The sequence below is a fragment of the Musca autumnalis genome, unplaced genomic scaffold (assembly GCF_047663935.1).
Source record: "Musca autumnalis isolate F117 unplaced genomic scaffold, ASM4766393v1 scaffold_2, whole genome shotgun sequence".
Classification (NCBI taxonomy): Eukaryota; Metazoa; Arthropoda; class Insecta; order Diptera; family Muscidae; genus Musca; species Musca autumnalis.
In genome coordinates this window covers 148,504,939-148,520,513 of record NW_027411755.1, presented here as the reverse complement: position 1 = coordinate 148,520,513, position 15,575 = coordinate 148,504,939, and the positions used below count along the sequence as shown (strand labels likewise).

Here is a 15,575-nt window from a genome sequence, read left to right as displayed (position 1 = left end):
CCAACAGTGCGTTTTACCTAGGCCAGGAACTTTTTTAGTCCCCTATGTATAATGACACGTCTTGAAAGTCTTCAATTGGGATCCAAAGTCACCACTTAAAACCCGTGGTACGATAAGGATTGCAGTAGTTAAAAAATGACCAATCCAAGTGAAACAACAAGAAATTTTAAAAAAATATCGGAAGAAAGTCCAGTGAAAGATCCATCTGTTTTCGAGTGTACCGCAAAGCTTTTATATTTTTGAAACTTTTTTTTAAAAAATTAATACCAAAATTATTTACTTACCTCTAAATATTCAGCAATATGTTCACAGGCATCTTCTAATTGATTTTCATCTAGGATAACATCAAACATTTCCGGTGGACATTGAGCCAATTTCTCAGCGGCTACCATTTGTACGGAAAGATTTTTAGCCTGTGACTTTCCACGTGATTTGATTAAACGCTGTAAAACCTATTTTTTCGGGCCACAACCACAACAACAAAAAAATAAATAAAAAATAAATCTATTTTAGCACAACTACAATGATTTTTAAATAAATTAGCATACAAGGGGGAAATTGGACCGACTTTTGTTTGCAGCAACACGGCGTCGAGGGTGTCGTCGTCCATCCAATTCACCACAAGAGTGACCCTTTGTGTACTTACCTTACTACTACTAATTTTAAGATAAACTACGGTTGGTGCTAATGAAGTTTTTGCTAGTTGTGACGGATGATTGATTGTATCACAATCGAGTACTACTAATTGTAACGTCCGGGCCAATTCGAATATTCGTTCTATCTCCTCCTGTACTTTGCTCAAACAATCAGATCGGCTGCTGGATCGTTCCATTATCGCCCGTTTCGAAGGATTATTCATGATAGAACGTTTGGCCAGAGATATATCGGCCATGACACGGGTGATGATGATCCGACCCTTGAAGCGGTGCTTCAGGAAGTCAAATAAAGCTTTTTGCATCATATCGGTTACTTCGTAACCCTTTAAGCTTGGACCCACTAAGACTACGGGACGCATCGATGGCACAACATCGTAGGGCGAGGCGGTCTCCTGTTTCTTGAAGAATGGCTTGCGCTTCTCCTTGTTGGGCGGTGTGGCAAGATTTCCTTTTTTTCCTGGTCCCGAATCTGATTCATCACCTGATTAGTTAGTATCATCGAAATAGGCAAGAGAAAAAAACGGGGGGAGAAGAACGAAAAAAAAGAAAGACGAAAGATGGTAACGAATGAGCGATTTTATGGGCATCTACATGAAAACGATATCACGTATCGATTGATTGATTGGTTGGTTGTTTGGTTTGTTTGATAAATAATTTTGTTTGTTTGCTGTTGTTGTTGGTTTTGTTTAACTATCGTGAAAAGAAGGGTGTTTTTTGTTGAATTTGACTGATTGATTGTTGTTGATTTGAGAAAAAAAATTAATGTTTTCTGTTTGATTTGCATCTAATTTGAAATTTTGCATTGATCATCGATCGTTTATCGATACAATAAATGAAACGAAACTATTATTGATGCAACAATTTTTTTTGTTGGTTGTGATAAATGTACGTGACGTGGGTGAGTGAGTGAGTGGTGATATCTGCAAAACGTTATTATGGACACATTTCAGTTAGTTTGAATTAAAAAATGCTAAAACATAAAACAAATTGAATGGAAACGTTTTCCTGTGTGTGTGGGGGGAGGTAAAATGAAAATGCCATGGTGTTGTGTATAATACATTTGAACACGCATAGAAGGAACTAGTGTAGAGATGTAACTGCATTTAGTTGAATTTAAAATAATTTATAAGAAGATTACTCATTATGTAATTGAATTATCTCATTTGCCTTGTTCGTTATAAGCCTGTCTACAAGTATTAGTAAAGTTTACCAATTTAAGAAAAAAAATGCTTTTAATTCTAACATGCATAGTGTTATTTGACAATTTCTGCTTGACGATTTTTAAACATATCAGAATTTCAAAAAATAACCTCTTCTTAATATTGATTATAGTCATCAATAGAAACGCTCTAAAAAAGACCTTACAAGCTATTCTATAAGAAGGAGACCTTTCAAAGCTCTACTATAGATAGAAGACTATGTAAAACTATTCCAGGCACAGTAGACCTCCAAAGACCAAATATCTTCAAAAGCTCTCCTTTTGACAGAAGTCCTTCACAAGCTTTTCTATAGACCGAAAACATTCAATATCTTTCTAATTCCTTTCAATAACTTTTCTAAAGATTTTCTATAGGCAAACGTCTTTCAAGAGTTATTCTATAGACATAATACCTTCAAAACTGAAGGTCTTAAAATGGTTTTCTATAGACGGAAGACTTTTAAAAGCTCTTCTGTATACAGAATACATTCAAAAGCTCGGATATAGACAACAAATTTGTAAAAGTTTATCTATTGACAGAAGACCCTTAAGAGCATTTCTATGGTCAGAATACCTTTAAAAGAGCCTCTATGGACAGATGATCTTAAAAAGGTCTTGTGTTGACCGAAAACTGAAGGTCTTGAAATGGTTTTCTATGGACAGAAGACTTTCAAAAGCTCTTTTATAGACCGAAGACTTTTAAAAGTTCTTCTGTAAACATTATACATTCAAAAGCTCTGATATAGACAACTAATTTGGAAAAGCTCATCTATTGACAGAAGACCCTTAAGAGTTTTTCTATAGTCAGAATACCTTCAAAAGAGCTTCTATGGACAGAAGGTCTGAAAAAGGTCTTTTGTTGACCGAAAACTGAAGGTCTTGAAATGGTTTTCTATGGACAGAAGACTTTTAAAAGCTCTTTTATAGACCGAAGACTTTTAAAAGTTCTTCTGTAAATATAATACATTCAAAACCTCTGCTATTGGTAGAGAATCTGTAAAAGCTCTTCTATTGTGAGCTTTTATATGGCCAGAAAACCTTCAAAAGAGCTTCTATGGACAGAAGACCTTAAAAAGGTCTTTTTTGACCGAAGGCCTTTAACAGATTTTCTTGAGATTGCTTAAAAAGTTCTCTAAAGGCAGAAGACCTTTAATAGCTCTTCTATGCACAGAAAATCTTTGAAAAGTCTTCTATTTCATCCTTCCATTGACCGAATACCTTAAAATTTAAATAAAATACTTTAAAAAGCTCTTACATAGACATAAAACCTCAAAAACCTTTCTTCATTTTAAACGTTTTCTATGGACCGAAGACCCTCATAAGAATGGACAGGAATATTTTGTCTTCTATAGACGGAAGGCCGTCAAAAGTTATTTTATAGACAAAAGACTTTTAAAAGCTCCTCTATAGACAGAAGGATTCAAGATAGCTTCTATAGACAGAAAACCGTCACAAGGTCTTGTGTAGACCAAATACTTTCTTTAGCTCTTTTAAAGACGGAGACCTTTAAAGGGTCTTTTATAACTCATCTGTGGAAAGAATACCTTAAAAAGCTCAGCCATAGACAGGAGACTTATTAAATGTCTTCAAGAGACTGAAGAATTTTAAAAGCCTTCTATGGACAGATGACTTTCAAAAACTCTTCTATTGATCGAATACCTAAAGAACTCTTCTGTTGAGAGAATGCCTTAAAAAAACTTTTCTATGGAAATAAGACTTTCTAAAGGTCTTCTAAAGACAGGTTACATTTAACGCAAAGGTATTTTGTAGGCAGAAAACCTTCAAACGATCTTCTATAAACAGAAGACCTTTTAAAGGTCTTCTACAGACACAAGGCCTTCAAAAGCCCTCCTATATACCGAATTCTTTAAAAAGCTCTTGTATTGACAGAATACCTAAAAACCCGTTGTATAGACGGAAGACCCTAATAAGCATGGAGAGGGGTATTCTTTCTATAGACGGAAAACCTTTAAAAGCTCATCTATATACAGAAGGATTCAATATCACTTCTATAGACAGAAGACCTTCAAAAGGTCTTCTATAGACCGAAGACTTTCTAAAGCTCTTTTAAAGACAGCGGCAGTTCAAAACGCCTACAATCGAAAGAAGACCGAATACATTCAAAAGCTCTTCTGTAGACAGAAAATCTTTAATAGTTCTTCTATGGACAGAAGACCTTCATAAGGTCTTATATAGACAGAAGACCCTCAAAAGGCCTTCTACAGACAGAATCCATTCTATAGACAGCAGACCTTTAAAAGCCCTCTTAAACACAGAAGACATTTAAAAGCTCTTCTATGGACAGAAGACCATCAAAGGCTCTTTTTCTCAAAAGTCTTTTAAAGACAGAAGACCTTTAAAAGATCTTTTATGGACATAAGACCTTCAAAAGGTGTTTTAAAGGGTCTTCTACTGACAGAAGACCTCCAAAAGTTGGTCTATAAACAAAAGGCCGTCAAATGCTCTTCTACATGCATCAGGCCCTTAAGAGCTCTTCCATAGACAGAAGACCTTTAAAACTCCTTCTGTGAACAGGAAACCTTCAAAAGCTATTGTATAGCTCTTTTGTGGGGAGAATACCTTATAAAGCTGTTCTATAGACAAGAGACTTTCTAAATGTCTTCAATAGACAGAAGAATTTTAAACCCTATTCTATGGGCAGATGATTTTCCAAAACTCTTCTATAAACTCCTCTGTGGAGAGAAGTATTAAAGACCTTTAAAAGCTCTTCTATGGACAAAATATCTTCACAAGCTCTTCTATAGACAGAATACCTTCAAAACTTTTTCTAAAAACACAAGACCTACAAAAGGTATTTTAGTGTCAGAAGACCTTCAAAAAATCGTCTACAGACAGAAAACCTTCGAACAATCTTCTATAAACAGAAGACCTTCAAACGGTTTTCTACAGAAAGCAGAACTTCAAAATTTATCCTATAGTCCGAACACCTTAAAAATCTCTTCCATAGGCAGAAGTCCTTAAGAAGAAGAAGATCTTCAAAATCTACTTTAAATAACGAAAAGTGAATAAGTTCAAAAGCTCTTCTATAGACAATAGATCTTTAAAAGCTCTGCTATAGACCTTTAAAATCTTTTCTATAGACATAAGACCTTTAAAAGCACTTCTACAGACAGAAGACCTTTAAAAGCACTTCTACAGACAGAAGGCCCTTAAAATCTCTTCTATAGACAGAAGATCTTTAAAAGCACTTCTACAGATTGAAGGCCTTTAAAAGCTCTTCTATAATCAGAAGACCTTTAAAAACTTTTCTGTAGACAGAAGACTTTTAAAAGCTTTTCTATAGACAGAAAACCTTCAAAATCTCTTCTATTGACAGATACCTTGAACTGCTGTTCTATGGACCGAATACCTTTAAAAGCTCTTCTACAGACAGAATACCTTCAAAAGCTTTTCTATATAACGGGTGATTTTTTATCTATTATCTTTTTGGCAACACTGGTTTAAACAGCCGACGCACGTTTCGTGTTTTGTTTCACTGTCAAACATCTTCAGTTTGGTCTATAATTTAACAATGAATCGTCTTACAAACGAACAAAGCTTGCAAGAATGCAAGAATTAAAGCCGAACGACCTACCGCAACGTAGAATTTTTGGTGAATGGGCTCTTGGAAAGTTGGCCGAAGATCCACTTTTTTATCGAAAAATTGTGTTCAGCAGCCTAGATCGTGCGATTTAACGCCTTAAGACTATTTTTTGTGGGGCTATGTTAAAGCTCATGTCCATACACACATGCCCGCTTCAATTGACGCATTGGAAGACAACATTGATGCATTTATTCACGAGATACCGGCCGAAATGTTGGAAAGAGTATGCCAAAATTGGACTAAGAGGATGGACCATTTGAGGCGCAGTCACGGTCAACATTTGTATGAAATAATCTTCAAACATTAAATTATATGGACCGTACTATCGATTCAAATAAAGATTTCATGCATTTTTCCGAATTTTATGTGTTTTTTCTTGAAAAACTTTCCTATAGTTCTTAAAAAATCACCCGTTACTATTGTTAGAATACGTTCACTATGTTTTTTTCTTTTGCTATAAGGTATTCAAGGGCAAAGGGTATTTTTATTGTGTTCAATAAAAGAAATTCTATAGGAAGATAAAGTCGTTATATAGAAGAAAACCTCATCGAAGATGTTTCCAGAAGCAATTTCGCTTTAGTTTACTATTCTCCTTGACAATGTTCCAAAAAATGTTGGCTTAAAAATATCAAATGAACATGAACGAAGATGTTGTGACTCTACATAATATTCTTAACTGTGAAGTCCATGAGTAAGTGGGTCCTAACATTTACATTTATTCCTTCCATGAAGCTGAGGATTCCAGTAGCCGATATATTATTTGCACATTTAAGTCTCTAAGACTGCCAAATATGTAAAGTTACTTCGCTTTATGTTCATACTGGTGGTATGTGACAACAACATAACGGACGTAGTGTCTTGTGTTGTGTTTATTTAAATTGGTAGTAGCAGATATAGTATCAAATTAAGGGGATCCGACGGTAACGTGCGCATAATCGTAAAATCATATCCGTTTGATGTACATTCAAGCAACAAGCAGCATTCATATCTCGTTACTTACCAAGCTAGACACGAGATAATCATAACTCTTGGCATGAATGTTAAACATCTTTTTTAATCACAAGCCTGCATGCCACAACAAGTTAGAGCACCTTCCACATCCAAGAAAGCAGCGAGTGTATTTTGTTTATACTCCAATGATAGTTTATGTAGGTAGCGTTTTTTCCGCGACAATCATTCTGGTATTGTAAAATAGCCTTTTATCTTGGGTATAAACACCACTCGAACCGTTCAACCATTTAATAAAATAATAGTGGCTCCAGAGCTACGAAACTCTGTAATAATTATGGCGTTATCGGTCCAGGAATATAATTGTGGGGATTATTTGTAATTTTATATCTGAGATACTAGTGATAACTGCTTCTGGGGGATCTTTATGATTACTTTTTTTGCTATTCTAATGATCTTTGATATTTTTCTAGCGTTTACCGAATTTTCTATTAAGCAGGATTTATAAACTCTACCATTGTAGGAAAGATATACTCGATCGATATAGGAAAGTTTTTCCAATACTTAAAAATAAATATTAACTACTTCGGGATATGAGCCAAATGTAATGAGTGGTGGAAAGTAAGATATATGTATATTCTGTTCGCGCTTTAAATTTTACCGCGTTGTATACATATTCGCAAAAGAGGATAAACATATATTCCCCAGAAAAATAGAGATGGAAGCGATAGAAAACTGATATGGCTATGTGTATAATACCAAGAAACAATTCAGATTGTCTTTAACATGACAGATTCCTGGGCATAATAAGAACTGTTCTCCCTCTTTCACCACAACTGAGAACTGGATTGAGGCGTCATGTTAGTAACCCACACTTTCAAGAATGGATGCCAATGAAAAATAGATCATATACGTATCAAGAAAGAAGAAGAAAAGAAAGGTCAGATTAGAAGAAGCTGTGTTATAGCTTATCAGCGCAATGAAAATATATTTCCATAACTCTTCGAAAGTCTCTACCAAAGAATCCATAATACGATAAATCGTGAATTCCTGTTCTGCCGAACGGTCCTAGCCTTCAATCTGTAGAAGCGGCGTATTTTCGCCAGGAAGAAGAGGAATGCAACAAATTTGAATAAATCGAGACGGATTTGAGGGAGCATGAATGGCGAACATACTATCAACTGAGATCAAAAATACGTTATTGGCTAGTAGATAACTAGTTTGGAATTGGAATTTGGAATTCACTGCAAATACAAAGGTTTCCAAGCAAAATCGTGAAAGCCTAAAAACCCTCCTGCGATTTTTTTAGATTTTTCTCATTATGAACATTATAATTTTAGAATCCGCAAAAACTTCCCAGGTGTATGCACTTTCTATTTATATTTAGTTCAGGCGCATCGTGAGTAGTAGCGAAGCTAATCAATGCCAAGGTGGTATTGAACGTATGCCGCCAAAGCGGAACGATTCTAAGGTAACAGTATGTCGGCGGGACAAAGCAAAAAGAGCGAAATCAATAAAATCGGAGTCGGCGCGATGTTGGTTTGGATTTTTGACTGGAAAAGTGCATAACAAATAATTGAAATTGTAATGGTTCTTTGATCGGTACATTAAAAAGGAGACAATGTAGAAAGTTTTAACCACAGAGGAATACGTCAGCTTAATATCGCTAAGGAAAACTAGACACCATAATGTTAATTACGGTGTTATCAATACAGTTTATTGGGTCTATTCCAAGAAAAAAAGAAACCGTCATTCAAGTGTTGTCTTCAAGGTTGTGATAAATAAGCTTGTTTCGAAATTATTTCGAAATTTGTCCTTCACAAATTTGAAATTTTTTACAAAGGAACACAAATTCAATTTTTCGAAAATTATTTTGTTTGTGTTCAATTTCAACACAAATAAAACATTTAAAAACACAGAGCAGAACTAGACTGAAAATATATTTTACATACAATGTCCATGGTTCAAACTCAACGAGAAAGTTTATATAAAACACAGATATTGTCTGTGACGTTATTCTGCTCAGGTGCTTGGAGTCCTTGACGGCAAAAATATGACAACATCCGTTGAGTAGAAATATCGTCCAAAGAGAAGTATGATGGAAAAAACAAGTGGAGGGAAATTTAGCAGCGACATTGTTCAAATGTAATGTTTTAAACTACGTCAAGCTATCTGAAGAATATAGTCAATAGAAAGATAAAGTGGAGAGTGATTTAGCCTAGCTTGGATTTAGGAAAAGGATTTCAAAATGTTACCTCAATTAATTTACTAAACGAATTGATATACTTCATAGCTAGCATAATTGTTATTTGAAGCTTACCGGGTGCCACCGGGGTGTAATAGTACGCATGTCCGTCCTTCATACAGAAAGTCGTGAACTCGAATCTCTGAGAAGATAACATTACTTTTATTAACTTTGGTTAAACTCCTCGGCATAATGCAGAGTAAGATTTCTTAAGTATTTCAGATTCAAGATTCCATTTCGTTGTACTACAAATAGAATTGCACTTCGCTCTTTGATATTACGGAGGTAGCCCTTAGTGATGATGCTCTAGAAATAATAATATTTATCAACTACCACCAAAGAGGTTGTAGTTGATAAATAATAACTGCTGATTCTGATTCTAGGTGTCATGCGCACCATCCAAAATTCTCTTAATTGTCTGGACGCTACCATGGATAATGACTGATGCTTCACCCGTGCTCACGCTGTTTAAGTATGTTTAATAGGATACGAAGATATTTCTTGGCACTATTGTTGGTCAATGTATTGGCATAACTCCACGGTATTTGGACTGCAACTTGTTTATGCGATCGCGAATGTCTTCCTCTGATTTCAATGATTTGGTCATTTACAAAAATCCGGGTAGTATTTGTCCACCATAAGATGAAGGGTATATTTACTTAGTCATTCCGTGTGTAACGCATCGAACTTTTTTCGGGGATCCTATAAAGTGTATATCCCAGATTAGCATACAATTTTAAGCCGAATTTTAACGATGTCCGTTTTGGGGCTACAAACCTATCCCCAGATATTAGTCAGTGCAAGTCAACGTTTTGATATAACCCCCATAGGTCGATACCGCCCGATTTTTTGTATTTTCAAGGGTTAAGCAGCATTATCCTACCGACATGGCTGAAATTTGGTACATCAATAGTCTTCTCCAGAGAATTATCGGTAGTTGTCTACCGTTTGATATAGATCTGTACATCCCGATTTTCGTTATTTTCAAAAGTTTTGACGAATTAACGCCGTTTTTTATGTTGTGAGGTAATGGCCTTAGGATTGTCTTGAATTTTTTACCCTCTTATGGTACATTCTGCCCAAAATGACGCACTTAGTACTTTGTAGGCTTTGTACCTCATTTATTTGTTCCCGCTCTAGTACTCCTTAGGATCCCGAATGCAAAGATTGGCTTTTTATGTCCTCAGCCTTTAGGCTAAATATAGATATAGAAAGGGTCTATGGTTTTAGACCCTAAGTATGTTTGTACGAAAATCGATTTAGACAATTGGGAGTTGATTTAGCCATGGAGTACGTCTGTTTAAGTTCGATGATTGGCCATATCGTTCCACTCCTTTCGGTTCCTCCACCACAAAATTTCAAAAATGATACAGAAAGGGTCATGGTTTTAGACCCAAGTATGTTTGTACAAAAATCGATTCAGACAATACAAGTATGTTTCTACGATCCTAGTACACCTTAGAATCCCGAATGCAACGATAGGCTTTTTATGTCCTTAGCCTTTATGCTAAAGATAGATACAGAAAGCGTCTATGATTTTAGGCCCCTAGTATGTTTGTACGAAAATCGATTTAGACAATTGGGAGTTGATTTAGCCATGGAGTACGTCTGTTTAAGTTCGATGATAGGCCATATTGGTCCACTCCTTGCGGTACCTCCCCTACAAAATTTCAAAAATGTACAAGTATGTTTATACAAAAATCGATTCAGACAATATGGAATTGATTTAGCCATATTGCTACGTCTCTTTAGCCTTTAGGCTAAATATAGATACAGAAAGCGTCTATGATTTTAGACCCCGAGTATGTTTGTATGAAAATTGATTTAGACAATTGGGAGTTGATTTAGCCATGGAGTACGTCTGTTTAAATTCGATGATAGGCCATATTGGTCCACTCCTTGCGGTACCTCCCCTACAAAATTTCAAAAATGTACAAGTATGTTTATACAAAAATCGATTCAGACAATATGGAATTGATTTAGCCATATTGCTACGTGTCTTTAGGTTCGATAATAGGCCATATCGGTACACTCCTTCCGGTACCTCCCCCACAAAATTTCAAATATGTTCGCTAAATGTTGCGCACGATAACTCCCAACGGGAATAACTGAATTAATTGGTAATAGCTTTGTATACACTATGCAACAATGAAAATGCAAACAACTTCTAGTATGCATTTTTTGAAAGTACATATTTAGACTACAAAAACCCTAATAGGTTTTTGTCCTGTCAGATCCAGTTCGGATTTTATGGCCTCATCTAAACCGGGCTAAATCTACATGAATAAAAGTGGCAGGGCACTTTCTGGTGTGAAAACCTTCAAACCTTGCCAGGCACGCAATGTCCCCTAATAGGACGATAGCTACAGCAGCCATCCAAATGCTGCTGATTGCCTTAGCGGGAGTCGGCGCGCAACCTCCAAAAGCTGCTACAATAGCCCATCTAAATGACTATTGATTACCTACAAAAGATACCAAGTAAGATTTAATTTAAAGTTTTACTTCCCTTCAGAGCGGAGATGTGGTTCCTTTGATGGCCGTGTGTAAAGGAGGCCGCATTTTATTAGTTTATATTTGACATTTACAATTATTTGACAATGAGAAAAGGAACAAAGAACTAAGTATACAATGATGCCAAATTTACATTATTTTACAGAGTTGGATATTACAATTCATCATATTATAAAATTGTTTGAACGAAGTTTAAACACTACACTTTTTTGCATTTATCAGGCCTTTATCTCAGAAACGAATAGGAATTTGGCCTTGCTGTCTTTAGCAATATTTTAGCCCTAAACTAGTAGAACATATCTTTTGAAAAAACCACATAAGAAAAACTCCATCTAGGGCATCAAAATCTATAAAATATAGAAAATTGTACATAATTGCTGAAATTCTGGTCAGTATCGGCTAAACTATTGGGAGTTGAACCAAGTAATCTTTTGCAAAAATCTTCCAAATAAAGTTCTCAACAATTGTTTAAAACATTCTGAAACTCTAAAATTCTTACTTCATGCTGTTTCAGCGGTATTTTGCATCATATCTTTTACAACACGTATTTCAAACACAGTTCACACCAAGAGTTTATTCTCGCATTTCGAATTTCACTACATTATTGACATTTTTATTAAATCGTCGTTGAAAAATGTACTGAAAACAACGGCATAGAGGCATTTTACAGCAATAACATGTTCCGAAGAGTTGTGTATTACATTTCGGGGAATATTTTTCCAAAAGAAAATGTTCAGAAAAAATTAACGGTTTTGGAGATACGGTGCGAAATGTATAAAAATTGTGGAATTTTTGCATATATTTTGAAATTTGAGGCAATAAATGTAGTTTTTCGAGTTCATTATTTCTTCAAATATTTTATTCTTGTCCTTATCTACAAATTTGCTTTAGAGGTCAGAAGAAGATTCACATTGATTTCAGAGATATAGCCCCGAATTTCTTTAAAAACTCAATATTTAACCATGTTTAGATGGGACCATAAAATCCGAGCTGGATCTGACACAACAAAACCCAACTAGGGTATCTTGTCGTTTGGGTCTGTACTTTCAAAAAATCCTCAGTTCGAATTGTTTGCACAAGATCACCTTAAAAATGTTGCACAGTGATATAGTAATACTACTTCCAGGCATAGATCAGGTTTGAATATGGACTAAATTGGAATACTGCTTTGTGTACCTCACACACAAAATTTGGAAAAATACAGTTTAACAGGGGTCAACTCCATATATCCTGCCATAATGGTCCAAAAGCTCAAAAGAAAAAATACTGCCGACGCCAACTAAAGTGGTCCAGAATTGGTACATGGTAATATTTTTTACATACACGGATTATGTTCGAACACTGACTACATCAGACCACTCTTTCGGGTGCCTCTCACATAAAGTTTGGAAAGAGTGTAGTTTGAAGACTCGTCTGGAATCGTTTTTATTATTATTATTATTATTATTATTATTATTATTATTATTATTATTATTATTATTATTATTATTATTATTATTATTATTATTATTATTATTTTTGCAAAATGTTGTGTATGCGGTCCTAGTTACAACGGTGCAGTATTTTGTCCATCATACTTCCTGAGAAATTATCCCAAAAACTCAAAAAAAAACTATAGACGTCAGAAGTATTGTGTTTACTTCATTTCAATAGGTCTGACGAATACTTTCTTACTTGTTTTTAAGGAAGTCCTTACTTCCTCGGATAAGGAATCCGAACAATTTCACGGAGCCAGTATTGAATCTATCAATATTTCGAAGTCTTCCACTGTCGATGGTTGACTGTATATTACAGTCGGCAATACTGATTCAATTTCTAGGTAATGTTACGATACCTTTTTCTTAAAGCGAAGTGCAAACGACGTTTTGAACTTTCCCAAGAAAATTTTTAACCACAGTTACATGCTGCGATGATATCTTGCCGGAATTCTGAAGTTGACATTTCTGTACAAAGCGGATCATTGCTAACCATTGCTCCACGGTGCCACCGAATTCATAACTTAGTCTCGCCAAATTCATAGCCCGAAAAATCGACTCTTTATTTAAAATCGAAGCGATGACATTTTTTATTGTGATTACAGTTTCGCATAATCGATATAACGCAAAAGTCATATGGAAGAAATCGACTTTTGCTCTCGTTGCTGTTGAAGAAGTGAAGTAGAAGAGAAAAGTCGTCTCTTGTTTCTGTTGATGTATCCTAGACGAAGAATCGTAAATTAAACCTGGCCAAAAAATAAAACTATTAATACAACAGTTGTTACCACGTAATTGTGGTGTTGTCCATAACAACTTCCATAATAACGTTTAAAATTATAAAACAAAACTTACATTTCAGAATATAATTAAATATGATAATGGCTTAAAATGTTTACTACGTAAAGAAATATATGAAAATAATTATTTTAATTTTAAATTGCAACTATTTTGTGTTGATTTTGTTTCAAAACGATGTTGAATATTGAAGATGTACTGAAAATAAGTGTCAATTTTGCTAAATGGAAATTGATTGGTTGATTGTTTGGTATTTGGTGGTGACTGATTGAATTGAATATTAAGGTGGTTCGTCCTTAACGATTGAATTTGAGAAAATAACAAGCATTATCTCTGTAAGGCAACAAAAAATGAAAACAAATGGAAACTAAATGCAATATAAACGAACAAAAAAGCACGAAGTTACGAACGTTTAAGATCATCTTGACTAAAGTGAAGACCCTGAGGTAATGGAAAGAGGCGAAATATATGGCTTAGGCGACGGTGAATTAAGAAGGGAAAAGGGGGTTCATAAAAATAAAACTTAAACTAAAATAAGACTAAACATAAGTGTTGGTACATAAATATTTTCTTGTTTTTAGGGGAAAGTGTTGAAAATCTGTCTTTAGCAGGATGTTTTTATATAATTTGGTGTTTTCTTGTTTACTTGTAGCCTAATACACATCTAATCTAGTTTAACTGAGTTGAATATTTGTGGGGGAAATACATATATATTTCTTGATTCAAAACGCAAACAAAACTTACAATTTGAGTGTGTATTTTTGTTTGTTTGTTAATTGCATTTTGTGTGCAAAAGAAAATTGTTTATTATTAATTTCTGTTTAAAAAAAAACTTCCAAACAATAACTGAAAAATAATTTCATTGGAAAATTTCTTGTGGGTATTTTTTCAGGACGAAGGGAGTAGTAAAGTAAAATAAATTAAGACAAAAACAAATAGACAAAGAAATATATATTCGAAAGAAAATAGAAGAAATAGAAGACGAACACAAACCTTTGGTTTTCTTTTTTCGTGGTGTTGTACTATAAGGATCTTTGGTATTGTTGTTGTTGTAGTTATTAGTTGTGGTGATGGTGTTGTTGTTGTAGTTGTTGAAAATATGGTTTATAGTACAGTGGAGTGCATTAAAAAACAGTTAACGTTTTGTTTGGAATTTACCGTTTACACAAAACAACAGTTGTAGTAGTAGTTGTAGTAGTTAACGTGGTTCAACACAAGTGCAAGATCAAAGAACACAATTAAATAGAATTCAATATCTCAAGAGATCATAAGAAACAGTTCATTAATTATTAAAGACAATAACTAACTAAAATTCTAAACTAAACTCACATAAGACAACTAAACTAAAACAACAAAATATCAGTTATTAAACTAAAACCAAATTAAATCAAACTAAACTAAACAACATAAAGTAAATAATAGAAGATCTTCATCTAATTGGCTTTATAGACAGAATAAAAAATAAAAAAAAAACATTTCAAATCCAAAAGCTAAACACAAAAAGCCCAACAAAAAATCATGCATAACATATGATTAACACTGTTTTTATCTGGCCACAATTTTTGTTAAATATTTTGAGTTATTTAATTGCTTAATAGTTTTTGTGTTATTGTTTTGTTTTTTTTTTTTTTTTTTGTTTGTACTATTGTATTTTATGTAGCATTTCTAATTTGTTTGTTTCAATAAAACGGGAGTGTGTGTGTGGTTGTGCGGGACAGCAAATAGGAGGACAACTATTTTGGTTTTGTTGGTTTCTGGTAGTAATTTTGATGGCTGATGATATAAAAAACTAAAAACAAAATCATAATTTAAAAAGAAAAATAAATTAAAGAAAATTTTATATAAAACCTTATTTTTGAAATACTTCAAAATTTCCTTGATAATTTTTGCTTTTGTTATGTTCGGCAATGTGGCTCCTTGTAAAAGTATAACAAATCAATATCCAATCATGGTCCTATACAGTTGTTTAATATTCAGTTTTGTTTTTCTTTGGCGGGAACCTTGGATAGTCGTCATATTCAACATCCGTTTTTAATTGATTCATTTTTTTTTTTTTTTAAATAAATATTTAATTAAATTGTTTATACACGCACTCACGCTCACATTCACTTTTAAACACATCTATTTAAATTAAACAATTTTT

General features: G+C 34.1%; 1 protein-coding gene across 11 annotated transcripts in view; it reads right to left on the bottom strand.

Moving 5' to 3' along the window:
• Nucleotides 1–15,575, bottom strand: part of Ca-beta (Calcium channel protein beta subunit) — a 128,137-nt gene that overhangs the window by 37,466 nt on the left and 75,096 nt on the right. For 7 of the 11 annotated variants that reach the window (XM_073969527.1, XM_073969528.1, XM_073969524.1 and 4 more), the window contains 2 exons: nt 647–1,137; nt 285–452 (listed from right to left, as the gene is read on the bottom strand). In XM_073969527.1, coding sequence (XP_073825628.1) covers nt 285–452; nt 647–1,137 — 659 coding nt within the window. Of the gene's footprint in view, nt 1–284; nt 453–646; nt 1,138–14,425; nt 14,465–15,575 lie in introns of all 11 variants that reach the window. The other 4 variants (XM_073969525.1, XM_073969530.1, XM_073969523.1 and 1 more) reach the window with 2 other exon arrangements.